Genomic DNA, 18,749 nt, shown 5'->3' with positions numbered 1-18,749 from the left:
TGTTTTTGTATTTTTTTTCTCTCGTCATTCCAGTTTATTCCTTGTGTTCAGTCGTTCTCATTGTTTGTGTTTTGTGATTTTTTTTTTCATAGATTAGTATTTATTTCTGTTTTTGGTTCAGGTTTCCTGTCTTTATAGTTTTTCAGTTTGTATTTCCACCTCACCTTAGACTGCCATTATTCTCCCGCTCTTAGCTGCTCATCATTTCCTCACTTCACTTCCCTGTTCCTTCCCCTGCTGCATCCGCTCACCTGTAATTAGCTCTTCTGGCCTTTTGTCATTTCTAAGTCTCCCTCGGTATTTTAAAGCTCATTGTACAAACTCATTCAATAAATTAGAATATTATTGAAAAGTTTATTTATGTAAGCAAGTGAAGCACATTATATAGATTTTTTTTTAAAACAAAGACTGATGTAGAAGTCCAGACCTGCTGTAGCATGACCTTAGGCAGGCCCTGGATACTTGAAAATCCCTCCAGTGTAGTTAAAATAAAACAATTCTGCAAAGAAGAACGAGCCAAAACCAGTTCCTTCAAAACCAGTTATTAGGTTCAGATTTTTTTAAATAGTTGAAATAATGATCATAATAAAATCATCGTATTAAAACCACTTTTTCTAGTTACTTTTACTGTCTTTGACTGATGATCTGAAACACTGAAACATGCCAAAAAAAAAAAAAAAAACTGAAAAATTGTAGGGGGAAATACTTTTTTCACTCTACTTTTAGGTGAACATTTATGTGTTGAAAATATTAGTTTTATTGGTGTAATGTAAAATGTTTTTTTTATAGGTTTTTGTTGAGAAAATAATCAAAATGGCCAAAAATAAATGCTTGAAATATATTACAGTAATGACTCCACATGTGATTTTTAGTGTTGGAAATCAAAAATATGGAAGTAAATTAACTTTTTCCTTGTATTTTAAATGACTGAGATTCTTCTGGATTTTGGTAGTTTATCAAATAAAAGCGTAAAAAATAATGGATATTATGGGATGTCTTGAATGCTCTGTAAAAACACACTAATTTATTTCCATCTATCTAATAATTTTCCTTCAGCGCTTTGTGTTCATTTCTTGACTTGAACGTCAGTCATTCGGTCTAATTGAATTTTATTTGACAGCTCTGAACCGCGCAGCGTCTTGAATGACATCCACACTTAATTATTTCAGGAGAAGTTTGAGAGCCAAACTCCGCCAATCATTTATGTTTGACTTTAAACGTTTTGACATTTAAAAACAGAAAACAAACCCACTCTGTGTGCATATATAAAATATCCTTTATTGACATCTTGAAAGCGTAACCCTCTCTCCAGACGATGGTAACTTTACTTTTAGTTTCCGATACAGCAGATCTTGATCCTTTACATGAACAGCCTCCAGCAGCAGACACAAATTCCTCTCACACACATTTTTAGTACAGCTGAACAGAAAAAAGATGCTACTCTATAACACAAAACACCAATCACTGTAATAAATATAAAAAAACAGACAAGCATGTAAATGTTTCATAAATAATCCCACAAAGACAAGCAAAAGGTGACGGGTTGAGACATTTTACAGGACTCTGGGCTCACCTTTTACTGATTGTATTGACCTCCAGTGTTAGCTGGGTTTTGTTTGCACTGAATCTTTGTTCTTTTTTTTATTTTGGTGCAAGTCTTGTTCATATGAATAAAAAGAAAAAGGTCCTTTTGTATTTTTGGCTGCATTTTCTACAACAGTTGTTCATGTTTTCGGAAACATTTTATTTAAAACAATAAAAAAAGAGAAGTTTTTCATATATTCATATATCAACATACATGCAAATGGTTTAAAAACTTCCAGACATTAGGAGTGTATTTTACATCATGTATTTCTACACTTTTATTGCAGATGAGTGGTTTTTTTTAATGGTATTTGCTTTGTCATTTTTGCACTGCAAAAACACAAAACTTTACTAAGTATTTTTTGTCTAATATCTTAGTACTTTTGAAATAAGACAAAACTAACTAGTAACTTTTCATCCATGGAGTAGCACCGATTGCAGTTTTCTGGCCGATCGCGATCTTTAAAAAGCCCGACCTGCCGATTCTGATTCTGTCCGGTACTGATTTTTTTGTCTGAAATGTTGCTAAATTGGCAGCAGTGGGTAATTGTTTGACCTTTGCCAAGTTCACATAAGTATCAGCTAATCACCATGCTCCCAAAATTAAGGAAATCAGGGCCGATTTATTGGTGCATCCCTAATGAAAAGTGTTTTGTCTTATTTCAAGTGAATTAAGGTATTTCCACTAGAAAATAGACCAAATACTTGGTAATATGTTGTGTTTTTCCACTGTGGACTGAAGGGGGCGCTCATCAGCGATGCTCCCCCCGGGTTATGTGAGATGAGAACTCGTAGCGGTCTTGACTCCGGTGGCCACAGATGTTGCACTCGAAGGGGTCTCTGTGGTCGTGGCAGCCCATGTGAATGGTGTACATGACGTGGTCCAGGAAGAGTACGCGGCACGGCTCGCAGCGGTACGCCCTCACCTGCTCGCCGTCCGCCGTCACCACCTTGAAGCCGTCGGCGGCCACCTCCCTGATGGCGTCGTACCTCTGCTGCTCCTCCTTGACCAGCGGCAGCACGCCGTTCCTCATGCCCATGTGGTTGGTCAGGTAGATGAGGCCGGTGGCCGCGCCCGTCCGGTCGTCGTTGTTGCTCTCGGTGTCGGTGGAGTCCTGGCCGCTGTGGCTGGGCGAGCCGTCCTTGTCGCTGGGCGCCGACTTGGACAGCAGCAGCAGGTTCTCGGCCGCGCTGTCTTTGGCCGACAGGACGGCGCCCACGTGGCCCTCGGGGGCCGGCTTGTGGAGCGGGTAGATGGAGCCGATGCCGACGTCAGAGGGCGCCGGGGAGGTCTGGACCAGGGGCCGCAGAGACTCCGCCCCCAGGTAGCTTATGGCGCTGTTGATGGCCTGGTCGATGACGTGCGGCTGGATGAGCTCTCCCGATCCGCCGTCGTACGACAGATCCGACAGACGTTTGTCTCCTGGTGGGTCAGAAACAGACACAGATATGCTTCACCGACGCTCCCAGACATTCACTCACATCTTGAGGCTAACGCTCTCTAGCTTAGTCAGAAAGGGACGTACAGTGCCTGCAAACTCAGCCACAACCTTTCAGCCTCTTCACATTTTTAACACCACAAGCCTTCATTTGTTTTAGAGAGATTTTATATGATCAGCCAATTGCTTTTTATTGTCGCTAACTGTAAATAGTTCTTCTTTTAAAACATTTTTAAACTAACATTCATTTGTACTGGAGTACACAATTTCTTTGTAACAACAAAGTATTTATGTCGAAATTTCCCTCTTACTGTACAGTTCTGTAACTCCTTATTCTGCTTTTATATATTTTATATTCTATCTTTGTGAGTCTACTTGCTTTGATTTCCCCATCTGTGGGACAATAAAGGATATTTCCATCCTAAAATAATTCCTTTTACGAGTCTTAATATCATAAATCTGGCATTTATTTGAGTCAGTACTGAGTAAAACCAGCTGCCAAGTCTTGTTTTGGATCAACCCAACCATTTTTCACATCTAAAAACTTAAAAATTTGCTGCTTTCTTCTTTGACTAGGCCATTCTAACACATAGATATGCGTTGACTTAAATCAAAGCATAACAGTTCTGATTGTTTGTTTACAGTGATGGAAGTTGAATCTCTTCCCTGTTTCACTTTTGCAGCCTGTATTATCCCATCAAAACATCCCCAGAGCATAATGCTGCCACTACCTCATGTCCGGGGGACATCCGGTGTTACTTTTCCAACACATATAATTTGTTTTGCATCAGTTAGAAACGTAATTTTTGCATCATAATTCCAGATTCCCTACTGTATTTAGGTCCAGGCTTTAACTAGGCCATTCAAAAACAGATGTAAATCATTCTTTTATGCTGGAAAATGAACCTCAGTTCAAAACTAATGTGTTTTGCCGCCTCTAAAATGTTTTTTTTTCCAGGCTGTCACATAGCATGATGCAGCCACTGCCATGTTTTAAAGTAGGGACGGTGGGTTTTGGGAGACTTTTCAGCTTTTATAGGGGCGCCAATCACTGATCGTTAAAAAAGCCTGACCTGCCGATTCTGATTTTGGCCGATACAGATTATTTTGTCTGAAAAGTCTCTAAATATAGCAACAAAATCATAAACTTAGCTACAATGGGGTGACTATTGCTAACTGCACACGTGCAGACATTACCTGGTGGACGGGTTTGTCAAAATGGGACGGCGGTGGATTTTCAGGCTTTTGCTGAGGTAAATAAGATCAGATCTCATGTAAATATTGTCAGATCTTCAAAAATTAATTTACTAGGACCAATTTATTGGTATGTCCTGGTTTTTTATTCATAAAAAGTTTATTTAGGCTAGAAACATTACAGTATTTCTGATCTTACTTGACAAGAACATCTTCTACACATTTGCTGCGTCTCCTTTAGCCTGGACTTCCAGTATCTTTCTTCATACATTAAATGTGGTTATAATGTGAAAAAAGTGACTACTTTGGCTTGGCACTGTATGTTGTCATATTCTCAGTAAAACCCTGGTCTGACACCTGTATTTCATGTTCCCTGTTGTTAATCTAAAAGTTATTTTTTTCTTAAAATAATGAAACAAGCTCCGTCTTCAGGCATGCACTGTGCAGAGCCGAGGTGGCAGAGTGAACATAAAGGACATTTCAGCTGTAACTATTTAGCTAAGAACAGTAAAAGCATTTTAATTCACACAAAAGAAGCAGATTACAGCCCTTACCCACAAACTTCTGGGGCATAGTGCTCTTACGCTTAGCTACATTATTAGCTAGTCTGTCTAGCACCAAGGCTCTGTCAGATCCCGTCTGGCTTAAGTCTTCCCTCTGCTCATTCTGGTTGCTTTCTTCCTTTACTACTGGAAAGCAAGACAGAAAAGTAGATTTCAGCGTCAGAGTAATTTTGAACTGGTCCTTTTTTTTTCTTATCAGATGATGAGGTGGAGCCTAGTGATACATGCCGGATGGTATTCCTATGTATTTCCTGTGTGTGGGGCTCAGAGCGGACTGTTCTGACATGTGAAGCTCTTGGTATTTGCTCATGCATTCAGAGGATCAATCCTATGCAGATATGCCTCCAGTCATCATCATGTGGATCATAAAGGCCCTCAGGCAGATCAGTGTTGTTGGTATGTGATGTCTCAGAGTTGGGCGGACGTTGGGGAGCGTTTCGGCGCCACCAACCTGTGTAGATGCTGTTCTGCAGGCCCATGCACTGCAGGTAGTTGTGGCAGCGCTCCTTGTGCTCCTCCAGGGAGCTGCGCTGCTTGTAGCTCCGGCCACAGTAGGCGCACTTGTGCGGTTTTCCAACTGAAATACATCAAAGAAACAGAAAATCAAGGTGCTCACAAAACCACGTTGTCTGAAAGTGTCTGTATTAAATGCAGATTAAAGAGAATCTTGGTAAAATATTAAATTCATAAAAATGCAATTCTTTTACTATTTCATTTATCCTCTAATAGAAAAGATTTTTTCTCATTTTTGTTCATTTTTATTTCTTAAGTACAAATATATTTGTAGAAAAGAGCAGAGTGTCCAAATATCTATAATACATTTATGTAACACATAAACAATAATAGTATAGTATCTATTTAAAATAAAGAATAAAGATTACTTATTTAAATTTCATCCAAAAAAACAAAACTAACATTCAGAAAAAAATTAAAACATTTTCTTTTTAGCTTCTTTAAAAAGCCAGTTTTAGATGCATATGATTTCTTTATTTTATGAAAGGAAAAAATATTGAAATAAACTTAAAAAAAATAAATGTTTAAAGTAGATGTTTTGTAGAAAATCATATATTTAAAAATCAAATAAATAAATGCATTTAAAATTAAATAATTATGAAAAATAGTTTATTAAAACAATTCACATTTTTAATTCAGATTTTATTTAGTTAATTTGTAATGTTTTTAGTGTCAAACTTACAAATGACAAATTTGCTTCAGTTAAAAAGTAAATACTTTTCAGCTGTTTAGAAAAATGAAATATTTTAAAAATGTACGGTAAATATATATATTATTTAATTAAGTTAACTTTATATAGAAAAGGGAGATATCTAAAGTAATAAATTAATAAATATAAATTTGTAAAAAATTAAATAAAATATTTTACATAAAGTCAGACTTTATTTAAATTTTTTTAAAAATCTACATTTTATTTAATTGACCAGGAGAATTTGTAGTTTGTCTGAAAATCATCATGAAGCAGCTAAAATAAATCTGTATTAAATATATTTCAGTTGAGATAAAATCAAAGATGAACTCCACCCTAGTTTGCATGTTCTTGGTGGTTTCACTGCAGCTATTTAATTTAAATTCATCATTTCTATCCGTACCAGCCAGCCTGTGGTCGCCTGAAAATGTGCTGCAGAAAACAGATTCATTCCAGATAAGATCTGACATTTCGCACTGCGCCTCTTCTGGTTCTCCTAACGCAGTGAAACACGGAGCGCCTGCACATGCATGGCTGTTAGCTGTGCAGGTTATCCCTCCGCTCTTCCGTTAAACTGTTCAGAGCGAGCTCGTTGTTTACACCCAATTTCATTAGCACATACTTCTGCAAAGCATTTGCAAAAAAAAGAAAAAAAGTGACACCATATCTCCATGCTGTCAACTTCCTCTTATAAAGAACTGAGGTCTCACTTTGTCCACAGTAGAAGTTGCTCTGTCCTAAGTTTTCCTAGAACAACAGAGTGTGTGTGTGTGTGTGTGTAGGAGTGTGTGTGTTGATGCTCACCTGAGTGGGTGCGCAGGTGTCCGGTGAGGGCGTCCCTCCTGCGGCAGGCGTAGCTGCACAGGTGACACTTGAAGGGTTTCTCCCCTGAGTGGAGCTTGATGTGACGCAGCAGGTTGCCCTTCTGGGTGAAGGAGGCGCCGCACTGGCTGCACTGGAACGGCCGCTCGCCTGAGGACAGAGAGCAGACACTCTGAACGCACCCAAACAGAAAGCACAACGTGCACCACTGCTGCTCAGCTTATATGTTTTTATCTGTCTCAATGTCTTTCATGTGGATAAGCACAAAGACGTGCAGGGTCACTGCGCTACAAGCGCCCCGGGCGCCAGAACACGCTGGATGATGGAGCGTTGCCGGGCTGACAGCGATCCAGCAGCCGGCGGGAGGGTCTCCATCTCCCCGCGCCCCCCTCGTCCCCCGGCGCTCTGATCGAACATGAGCCTCTCACACTCAGTCTGCCAGCTCCGTAATGCACCATTGCTTAGGTCAATTTGATCTGAAAATCTCATTTTTCCCCCCCTCTTCTTCGTCTCTAAAATAAGCGCGCCACATCACCATGCAAATTCAGCCTCATTTGAATAAAGCGAAGGAAACACTTTGTGTTGAGAGCCAGTCTTCCTGATCAGCGCCTCTGGAATAAACCAATATCCAGCCTTTCCGCGTGTTGTGGCATTCTCTGAAAACGCTATATTATGGCTTTTTTTTTCCTTTCAAAAGCCCGCCATAAAATAAGAGTCGCCAGTGAAGCAGCAAAAATATAAAGGGAAATTCATTAAAAATGCATTTCGGGAGCAAAAGACGTAGTGGAGAATATTTTCTTTTTTAAATAGGAGCCATTTCATTATATCTTTTAGCGTACTTTCTTTTGCATTTGCATTAGTCGACTGTTCCTTTCTTCCATTTTGAGTTTCATTAGTTTCAGAAGCTTGACAGTTAAGTGGCTTTTTCGCAGATGTTCCCCACCACTGGTTTGGCTCCGATACAATAGCATATCATTTCTGAATTTCTGAAAAACTTTTTAACAGCCAGATAATTGTCGTTTTAAAGTCGATTCCATTTAACTGCAGCAGATATCCTGCTTCTAATCTCAGGGTGGGTGTGTTTTTTTGCTCAGAAACTAATGGATAATTAGTGTTTGTCAGGCGGTTATTAGGAGAAATTTAAGTGAAAAGTGATGAATGTTAAATGTGATGCTGAGAATCTTTCAGGCATGACAGGAGGGAGAGGAGATGCAGCAGTCAGTCCTGATTTCTGCTTTTCTTTTCTAAAGTTTAGAACAGAAGAGAAAAAAAAATGTCCTAAAAATAATATTTCTAAACATTTGAGCTGCAATCGAAGACGATTATTGGTGCGTCTTTCATCTGTTGATCCAGATTTTTCTGCAAAGTGAGAATTACAACTCAAATTTATCTGAATTGCATTATTTAGAAATGCTGTTTGATGTGTTTGCACACAGGAAATTATAGTTTTCATGCATTTAATAAAAAACGGGAGAAAAAATAGATTTTTAGGGAAAATCATCCATTTATGATTGGCTGATTGGTGCATCTCTCATCGTGTTTTTGAGATTGAACGTATGCTTTTATTATTTTCAGTAGAGGCCACTGTGCTACATTTTGTATTTGCTTGAATAAAACAGATGTGGTGCAGAGCTACAGAGTTTTTCTTGAACAACAGGAAGTGCCACAGCAGCACACAGTCTTCTCCCTTTCATACTGACAGTCAACATGGGTGCAGAGGAAGAGCAAGAAACATTGCAGGCGGCTTACCGGTGTGGCTTCGCTTGTGCACCATCAACACATTGGGGCCAATGCAAACTATCCCACAGATATCGCACTTGAGCTTCCCGTTGGGCAGTCGGATACCGCCAGCCGAGGAGAAGGCCTTGGCTTCGGGACTCGGCTGTGAGCCGTTCAGCTTGGCCCCGGAGGGGTCGACCACGCGCAAGTCTTCCGCGCACTCCTCCTCCTCCACGCCATTCATCATGTCACAGGCCAGCCCACTCTCCTCATCACTGCGAGCCTCAACTTTAATGTTACAGGCTGGAAGAGAGGGCAAGGGGGGGCCACGGTTTAGAATACGAGCAAACTTCTGTTATCATGTCAAACTCTAGAAGATGCGCACTTTGATTTATTCAAGTAAATCTTTACATTATCCTGACAGTCTGAACCTTAAAGCTGCAGTTTGTGACTTTTATAAAAAACAGGTGTTTTTACATGTTTGTTGAAGCTGTCACCATGTCAGCTCCTCTTCCTCCTCCCAGTGCTCCCAATACTGACTAGAAACAACCAATCAGAGCCAGGAGGCGGGTCTTAGCGCGATCAAGCAGATCCTCATTGGTAGCCATGCTAAGGCTAGTTAGCACAGCTACCACTGAGGGCAGATAAATGGTTTTCCTGTACTGAGAAGTTGCTTCTCTGTTATTAGCATATTTAGCAGCAAGTACGTGAGGATGATTGACAGCGCTAAGACCTGCCTCCTGGCTCTGGTTGGTTGTTTTTGATGGTGCATTTCTTCAGCAATAGTAGCTCAGGGATGCAGATCATAACAAACCGTCACAACATAGTGACATTTTTAACAAATATGTAATAAACATATATTTTGATAAAAGTTAAATACTGCAGCTTTAAAACTCAATAAATTCATGATATTTTGTGTATTTGGTGTCTATTTCAGGTCATTGGAGGCCCTTTTGTTGTTTGCTTTAGATACATCTTTTATAATATAACAAATTTCTGTTTCTTTAAATCTGATTTTAGGAATTTTTAAAATATTTTTTGTTCATCATTCTGCTCAAGTGTTTTTCTGTGTAGGTTTGCGATTGCTTGTATTTCAAAAACATGAACTGTCACATTGAACAAACATGTTGTATTTCTGGAGCGCCTCCCTGCTCTGATGCACAGAAACTCGCCAAAGTATTCACACCTCATGAAATTCTCCACATTACAAACTTCAGTTTGTTTATCTGGGATTTTATCTGGCAAACCAACACAAAGTTTAGCATGCATTTGTTTTCAGACTCAAAACTTTACAGAAACCTGTTTTTTTTGTTTTTTTTGGGTGTGTCTCCTCCAGTTTTATAAAATGTTCAAGCTTTTGTAACGGATCTAAAATTTGACTAATTAATTCAAAGAAAAAGTTTGATCTAATCTATTCCTTTGGCTGTCAATAACAGGCTGTCTTACAGAGTTGTTCTTTATTTAGCTGTATCTATTTTTCCTTTAATGCTTTTAAAGGAAGCAACAACCTTTAAAGGAAGCCCTGCAGCATGATGCTGCCACCACCATCTTTTAGAGTGAAACACATCAGATTCCCTTTTGTCCTATTCAGTCTTCCTTGTCGTATTTGCTGCTTAAGTTTGGAACAGTGTATCAATTTTTTTACTTTTAGTAGCTAACTAGCATCTTTAAAGCTCAGATAGCGCCTGAACTTCAACCCCAGACTACATAGGAGTTGAAAAGGAGGCTTCATGGATGCAGAGCAGGGACAGAAGGAGGAAGTTCAAACCATCTACTCCATCCATCACGATGGGAAATGATCATATCCCGACTAAAACATTTCTCTACCTGTTTGTAATAGTCTTCAGTCAGAGGCCTCTTCAGATTCAATGCAGGACTGACTGCTACTGGAGATCCTTCCTGTCCACAGCATTATCAATGATTCTTTGAAGATTCTTGGATGAATTAACTAAAGTACTCAGTATTTTATAATATTGTACAACTTTGTGTTGGTCTATCACATAAGACCCAAATGAAATACTTTTTTTAAATACTCTTGACGCTAAAAGCTGTGGAAATCTTTAGGAGGTGTGAAAACTTTAATCAAACGCCCATTGTTTCAGCACCACATGGTGATCCCTCTGTCTTTGGTTATTCATCATTTCAGTTTCTCCAGCTGGAAACGAGTCAGTATGTGACAACCCTGCGCTACAAAAAAAAAACCCACAGCGGCTTTATGATAATGTCAGGCTGCGGCGTTTTCATGCGCTGCTCCGCGATGCATCAAATCTTCAAGAATTTCCCTCCTATTTCAGGCATTCTGTGAAGCGACAGCAGCCTACGCACCAACAGGCCGTTTGACTGCTGAAGCACAAACGGTCAGGACACACAGTTTGGAAAGCATGCCGTCAGGATGTCAGAGATGAGATGCTGCAACATGCCGATCATCTCACACCATCACACTTTGGTAAAGCAAATGACAGCAAGATAAACAGGAAACAGAGACACAGGAAGCAGTGTCAAACTTTAGGGACTGAGGCAGAAACTATCAGTGCAACAGAGAGCTCACAACCTCACCTACACTGCAGGCACAAACCTCGAGTTAACTGGCCAAAATTTCAAATTCTGCATGGTTCATCAATGCAAACCACTTCTGAGGACAAAATACAAATAAAAAAGCAATTTTTAAATGTTTATTTGATTTGTGGTTTTCCACTGATCAGAAAAAAAGACAAGTGTCATGCGCAATAAACTGCTTGCTCCTGCTTTTCCCACCAGAGAGCGTTTAGAAATGTGTAAGAGAACCGGCGGATCGTGCAAGTCCCACAGCCACCAGCCTGTGGTTTGCACATCTCGGCAGCAGCCTGATTTCCCCATGCCTCCGTCTCTGTTTGTACAACTGAAGAGGAACAAGTGGAAATCATGAAATATAGGAATCCATGGAAAAAGGGGAAGCTTCAGAAAGAGGGCCTGTCTAACTGAAATACCAAGAATTATGGAGAAGTGACAGAAAGGGAAGCACGGGAAAGGAATTGTTAAACAACATGTAACTGAAACAGTTTTTTTCTTTATCGCAACGAGTCAGAGGGAACATAAAGGTCTGCTAACAGAAAGCAGGAGGTGAAGTGAAATATAAGGATCACCAGGTCACGTAATGCATTTATCTTTGTTTATCTGATTTGCACATCAAACTTCTTTCTACTTTTTTTTAGTTTTGCAAACCACGCTTCCTATATTTGTTACGATTGAAAAGGGATCCTGACATGAATCTGTTAAACCAAATGTTTCCATGATTCTGCTCATATGAAATCAGGACAAATATAGTTCCTGTGAGTAAGTTTTTATATCTCCTTTACACATTTCTTCTCTTCTTGCTCTTGTCACAATTTGCAAATCCAGCAAATTGCAATTTTTAAATGACAATTTGATGAAATAAAGGAGAGAAAACTATCCAAACAAGATGTGACAAAGTATTTACCCATCTAAACCTAATAACTTTAATTCAGCCACATTTTAAAGCATGTTTAAAATCATGCCACAACATCCAACCTTCATTTTTGGTTTAGTTTTTAGCCATTCAGAGATATTTGCTGGTGTTCTTTGGATCATTATCCAACCTTAAAATCCAACTGCTGTTGAAGTTAAGGTCATAAACTGCAGGGTTTGTTGTTTGAAAGCAGAAGTTAAGAATTAATCAACAATGACGAGTTATCCAGATCCTGAATCATCCTTATGATGGATGGTACAAGGTAAACGTGGCACTTTGTTTCCAACGTCCAACTTTTTAGTTCTTATTCCAACTGTTTATGTGGACAAGTTTAGATAAGTATCTATTTTTATGGTAGTCCTTCCTAAACTTATGCAGGGAATAAAACAAAATGGGAATAAAACTGATTCCCATTTTCAAGAGTGCACCAGTATGGGCCTCCATGTGACTGAAATAGGAAGTCCAACATTGGTGAATACAATTTTCTGCTCTATATCTACTCTACTTAAAAAAAAAACAAAACAAAAAAAAACGTATTTCTTAACACTATTTAGTTTCACTTTCTGGTGTGAAACAAGGAAACTGCAACAATTAAAAAATGCTTTTTTTGTAAAGTTTTTTTAAACATCTTTACTGGGGGGCAACACATGTTGCATTTATATTCTGTATTTAATCAATTTTATATAAACACTTGAAATTTATTTGAATTCATTCATTTTTGTTAGCATGCTAATGTAGCCATTTTTGTTGTTAGGTTATTGTTAGCTAAGAAATTAGCCATGTTTTGTCCTCTTGTACTTTACTATGTCCTTTTTATTTATTTATAACATGAATTAGTTTTTCTGGTGTAAACATGCTCATACATCAGACTGATACAAGCGTTTGGCTAAGTGTTGCTAGCTTCCACAGCTAACTAGCGTTAGCTTAGTCTGATGATATCTGCTTATATATGTATTATAAACATTTTCAACATATTTAAAACAAAACTAATGTTTTTATCAGTTAAGTCATATTTGATTTATTAATATATTTTTGACTATTGTGCCTTTATTACAACACATAACTAAGAAGGGGGAAAAGGAGGTTGCTAATCGTTAGTGAGTTTCTGCTATGTACCATGAATTTGTGACATCTTATGCATTGTGTGTAAATGTGAAAGAGAATCAGCCGGTGCAACTTGCTCAGACAAACATCTCTTCTGTAGACTGCGCTGCACGTGTTGCAAAACATGAAGCTCTCAGAAAAACCACCAAGTTTTTTCTTTTTTCTCTCAGGCAGGCCAAAGCAGTTCACTGATGATGTAAGTCTTCCTGCTGATTTTGAAGTGATCAAGTTTGTTACACTGGAACGTCATGAACTTCAAAGCATATTTTACTGAAATATAACTCAAACATTAAATGAGAGTTTTTTACAAAACGTAACTAAAGGGTTCAGTATTATCAGATTTTTCTGAGTCCAGATAATTTGCGGAAAATTCACCATTGGAATTTTTTAGAGCATATCTAAAATATTCAAAAAAGTTTAAATATTTCGGCTCAATGCTATTGAGATGCTACTGACTGGCTTTTGGAAAAGCAGCCAATCAAGAAGTGGCATTCATTTTTATTGGCTCTGATTGGCTGAAGTGCCGGGAGCAGAAATAGGGAAGATTGTAGATGTTAGCTTCTGCGGTAGCGACAAGACGGTTTCAGCTGTGTGCATTAATGCATATTAAGATATATTTGGTTTTTGAACCATTAAAATAGGAAGTTATTAGTGTTTTAGTCGGTTTTTAAAGTATTTTAGCTACACGTGAGTTCCTAACCTACATGCTATATATTAAGAAATGTATATAGTAAAAATGACATGTATTATGAGGGGGACATTGTCCATTGCTGTTTTGTCCTGCAATGTTGAAGCAGTCAAGACATTCATGGTGACGCTTTTTGATTTGGTTTGTGGTGTAAAATCCACATATAATGACAAACCGTGGACAATCTTATGGGATGGGAGCACTTTTGCAATTTATATCCAGTTGGATATGATAAATGATAAATGAACCTAAACTGAGGTGACCTGAATTGAAAAGCAGCTAAAATGTTGAAGCCATGATCAGTCTGGACTGTAGAGAAGGGAACCTTTAGCGCTGGGCAGCCGCCCAGGTCTCATGGATATGAGGAAGTTGTGACTAAATATGGAATAGGAAGAAAGCTTTTATTTTATGTTTGTCATGATCACACATCCTGATTTTTCATTTTGGGAAGCAGGTGTCAGATCACAGTGTAGACAAACACAAAAGGTAACAATAAAAAGTCACAACCTGATATACAGGGGATCTCATCCTCAGATTACTAATAGAGCAGATGATGAACTATGACATGTCTCCCTGCAGCGGATCGCTGCAGGGAGACATGTTAGCGGCGTAGCGTGGACGCAGGGCGCCTGCTGGAAGTTACTGTTTCTGTGTTTCTCTCAGGGCCTGAAAATAACTTGGTGTGCAAGGTAGAGGAACCACAAGTGTCAAACCACGCCAGCGACACATTCAGCACAACTTGCAGGAACGCTAAATACAGCCTACTTTTCCCCTCACACACGACAAAAAAAACTTGCAGCCATGTTTTCGGGAACTAGTCTCCCTTTCAGTCTCATGCCTCTGAAATAGCAAAAGGCTCCATCTGAATCACAGAAAGTGAAAGAGAACCAAAAAAAAAAAATCAGCGGGAAGGTTCAGCTTGAAGACGTGTGACTTCAACCCAACGTTTCTCCATGATTTTCAGCTAATGAGAAAAGGGCCTCACCATGACCTTTAAACCTCCTTTCTGTTTGTGTGCGTTTGTAGACTGTGTGACTATTTGGTCCGACAAGCTCCATCCCGAGCTGTGAATAGTTATTTGCAACAGGAAACAACCTGGGTTTTGAGGTTTCGAGCTTTCGATACTTTGAGGTTCCGTGTCCCACATTTAGTCTCCCCGGGCCCACTATTTGCCTGTTGTGTTTTTTGTTTTTTTTCACTAAAGAGAACTGAGCAGCACATGATCCTGGGCGATAATTTTAACTCATTCTGGCTTTTATCACAGAAGCAGCCATGCACAGATGTACCAGATACTTGCACTTCCCTTCTTTCTCTCTGTCCCTGCGCAGAGATATGCTCACACGCTAATATACATGGATTAAACATATATATGCATTATGCATCTACGTATACCACAAACTGTGCTGTTTTTCTTCTACATTTGGAGCTAAACATTTTTTAAAAACGTGCTCTTTGACATTTTTCAGCAGAAATTGCAGGTCTTGTAAAGAACAAAGTGTAAGGAGATTTCCTGCCTGAGTCAAGTTCCCTTCCTGACACCTCACCGGTAAAGTCAAAGAGAAAGCCTTTGTTAGTAAGCATGCATATATATATATATATATATATATATATATATATATATATATATATATATATATATATATATATATGTAATAAATGTATATATGTATATATATGTGTGTGTGTGTGTGTGTGGGTGTGGGTGTGGGTGTGTGTGTGCACAGGTGTGTGACCTCTGTGGTGCAGTGTTGTGCTGATCTCTCTCTGCTTTGGCCCTGCTCCTAAACTCTTTATCTCCAGGAGTGTTGAAACTGTCTGATGGCAAGTTCTTCTTAGGAAACTCTTACACATCCTATTTCAGTTTCCTCTCGCATCTTATTTTTGACTGCGTGCTGCTAATCTTTGCCGTTATCTGGATATGTGGAACGCTGCAGATAGCACATGACGAGCCTTTTTTTGTCACGATGAACACAGCCATTTTTTTTCTCCATCCTAAGCAGAGACATTTCCACTTAAACACCTACAGAGTTTAAATCTTCACCTTCTATCCAGGGTTTTTTCCTTAGACACCCATGAATGATGAATATTTCTTGCTCTTTCACAAACCACCCATGTTAGGAGACTTGAGCTTGCTTCATCCTCATTTTCACCATCAAATTCCCCTGCTTGATGTTCACAAACTCAAATCAAGGCCACATTAAGTATTCCTTAAGATTGAGGTTATTAATGACATGCCATGGATCAAAGGCGTCTCTATTTCCTCCACCTTTCCTGCCAATGACCTAAATGTGTCTCTTTGCATCTCTAAATGAATTTTTCCAGGGGGTTCAGGGTGTACTCCCGATGGAGCTACATGGGATTAACTTAGTTAAACATTTTTATATGTGTTTTGCTTTTGATCCTGACATTTTCACATATCTGTCTGGGTTTCATTTGGATGCACTGGGAATGCTGCTGCAGTGTTTTTTACATTTTGGCTCCTGTTTGTTTGCTGCTTCATTGGACATACTCATCACACACATACAGCGACTCTCAAAAGTCTACACACCCCTGATAAAATGCCAGTTTTTTCTGCTGTAGAAAATAAGGCCATGATGGTTAATATGAAAATGTTTTCCACCTTAGATGTGACATAAAATCTGTTTCATGTACCTGAAAAATTACATCATGCAGCAGAAAATTTTTTAAATTTGCTCAAAATTTTTGCATAAGTGGGCACTGATACATTACTGAAGCATCTTTACATACAGCCTTCAACAGCCATCATAGTGAATCTGATATGTTTGTTCCTTTGCATCCAATAAAGGATCAAAATGATCTCATTAGTCAAAGGTATCAGTCAGGAGAGGGGTGTGAATTAAATCTGAACAAGTTCCAACAAGTACTGGTTGTTAGAACAATCTCCTGCATCATCCATGTTTCTGGACAAAGATGTAAGTTTCAAGTCTTCCATAAATAATGCTGGAAATGAACATAGTGAAAGATGGAAGTGGCAGCATCATGCTGCGGGGTTGTTTTTTTCTGCCAGACTTGACTCAAAGCATTCTGGTTTCTGTTACAGATCTGAAGATAAAGATGGATTTTATTTGTCAGTATCACTTTGAGTGCAAACGCACATTCAGGTCAACAAAGTCTGACTTCAGAAGAGGAAGATTTAAGTTGTAGAATGGCTTAGTCAAAGTCCAGAGGTTAATTTGGACTGAAAATATGTGGGGCCACTTAAAGAGTCTTATTAATCTGGTGGACCTCAGATAGTTGGACTGAACCAAAAGGTGTTTCAACAAAGTTTTAGTTTGTAGTCCAAAGTGTGGCCCGGGGACCATTTGTGGCCTTAAAAGAATCTCGGTCAGCCCCTGACCACAAGTCAAGAATGATAAAAAATGTGGCCAACAAAAAGGAAAACTTTCAAAATTGATGACCCAACAGATTTGGATATTGCTGGTTTTGCTTTAAATAAAACAACAGTCTAAATCCATTTTATTCTTTTGATCTTTTTACAGATTTTGTGAACTGTTATTGTCAAGCAGGTAAATATGAAAGACGACAATAATTTTTTCTAGTTTTTCTATTTTGTGGCCCAACAATAGTTAAAGTTGGTCAGTTTTTGTCCCTGGCTCAGAAAGTTTGAACATAATTAACTGATTTTTGAGTTTTTCAGGCGATAGATGCCATGTTGAAGGCAAACTTGGAGTTTTAATTGATTTCCAATTAACTCAGGGGTGTGTATACTTTTTAGACTCCCTGCAGGTCAGGTGATTTTTTACTCCAGACCTGGTTGGGCTGTGGGTGCAGTCGTACCTTTGTCCCCCCGGTTGTTCTGCTGATGGGTGGAACCGGCTGACAGGTCTTCGGGGACGGCCATGGGCTCCTCTGCCTCCTCAGACGCTTCGTTGGCAGGGGGGCTCTCCCTGCCTGGGATGGTGGGGGAGGACACACACCAGCAAACACCCATCACTCACCATGCAACCCCTCGACACGACTCTCAGGAGGAGATAAATTACCTCCCGCTGATGCAAAGTGGCTGTTTGTGGGCCTATTGTCCCGACTGTGTGTGCTACATTTCAATCATGAGGTGGGCGAGCTTTTACCTGGCATCTGCGCCATTTCCTGGGCCTCTTCGGTCTCCATGCGGTGCAAGTACTCTGCAGAGGAGATGTAGATGTGTATAAGTTTAATCAAGTTCAACGTTAGAAGCAGCTTGAGTGGAGTTAAGGGTGTGACTCCATCAGCACAGCGGGATAACTCTTGTCACAGCCAGCGTCCCCCGTGTTACATTACAAAGAATTACAGACGTTTTCATTATAAGTCCTGACAGAGAGGCTGAGCTGCAGCGCGGCCCCGGCTCCGGCTCGCAGGGGCCCGCTGGTGGGAATGGGCTTTCACACCACATTTGTTATTTATTGTTAATTTCCTGCCACGTAATCATCCAAAAATGCAAACTGACTGCCGCAAAATTAAGCAGAAAATTAACTGGCCTCAGGGTCACGGGGGATGCGGGCGACCGGCGTGCCCGGCTGATCGACGCTCGTGTTCTCTCTAATTTACTGAGCATGCATCGCTGAGTCCGCGGCCCAAGCGCAGACACCATCAGAATCACGGAGAGGGAGAAAAAAAAAAGGCGGCTGAGAGATAGGTGGCTGCGAGGAGGCCAGGAGTCAAAGGAGAACGGGCACGAGACAGGAAACTTCTGCACAATTTATCAGGATTTTCTGTGAGAAACCAACATCAAGAAGAGCAGGATTGTGAGTTGGAGGGAAAATAATGTATGATTTTTCAACCCCACTTTACTCTGATACTCCTAGATAAAATCCAGGAGGACTGTGGTGACTCTGGAGGAGCTGCAGACACAACAATTTGCCACACACTCTACTAACCAGGACTCTGGGAGAGAAAAAGGAAGTTTGACATCTAGGAAACACAACAAACATGAAACATGATGGTGGCAGTATCATGCTGTGGTTTTAGCAGG

General features: G+C 39.6%; 1 protein-coding gene across 6 annotated transcripts; it reads right to left on the bottom strand.

Annotated features, from left to right (window-relative positions):
• Positions 1 to 1,258: 1,258 nt before the first annotated feature.
• On the bottom strand, positions 1,259 to 17,965 carry ikzf1 (IKAROS family zinc finger 1 (Ikaros)). 6 transcript variants are annotated; one of them, XM_007579222.2, is made up of 7 exons: positions 17,869 to 17,965; positions 17,579 to 17,692; positions 8,553 to 8,825; positions 6,786 to 6,953; positions 5,232 to 5,357; positions 4,772 to 4,906; positions 1,259 to 3,007 (listed from the first exon to the last, which is right to left on the bottom strand). In XM_007579222.2, the coding sequence occupies exons 1-7, from the start codon at positions 17,906 to 17,908 to the stop codon at positions 2,337 to 2,339; spliced, it is 1,527 nt and encodes a 508-aa protein (XP_007579284.1). In that variant the 5' UTR covers positions 17,909 to 17,965; the 3' UTR covers positions 1,259 to 2,336. The 6 variants fall into 6 exon arrangements, with proteins under 6 accessions (XP_007579284.1, XP_007579285.1, XP_007579286.1 ...); XM_007579223.2 differs by having other exon boundaries at positions 4,772 to 4,903; XM_007579224.2 differs by lacking the exon at positions 4,772 to 4,906.
• Positions 17,966 to 18,749: the final 784 nt, after the last annotated feature.

Source organism: Poecilia formosa, unplaced genomic scaffold (genome assembly GCF_000485575.1).
Source record: "Poecilia formosa unplaced genomic scaffold, Poecilia_formosa-5.1.2 Scaffold513, whole genome shotgun sequence".
In the NCBI taxonomy this organism is placed as follows: Eukaryota; Metazoa; Chordata; class Actinopteri; order Cyprinodontiformes; family Poeciliidae; genus Poecilia; species Poecilia formosa.
The sequence above is the reverse complement of the archived record's forward strand: the minus strand, read 5'-3'. Positions and strand labels throughout refer to the sequence as shown.

Coding starts and splice junctions, on each gene's coding strand:
- ikzf1 (XM_007579222.2), bottom strand. CDS start 17,908: ATGGAGACCGAAGAGGCCCAGGAAATGGCGCAGATGCCAG. Junction 17,693..17,868: donor GGAAATGGCGCAGATGCCAG/GTAAAAGCTCGC, acceptor CCACCATCCCAG/GCAGGGAGAGCCCCCCTGCC. Junction 6,954..8,552: donor GCACAAGCGAAGCCACACCG/GTAAGCCGCCTG, acceptor CTCTGTCCTCAG/GCGAGCGGCCGTTCCAGTGC.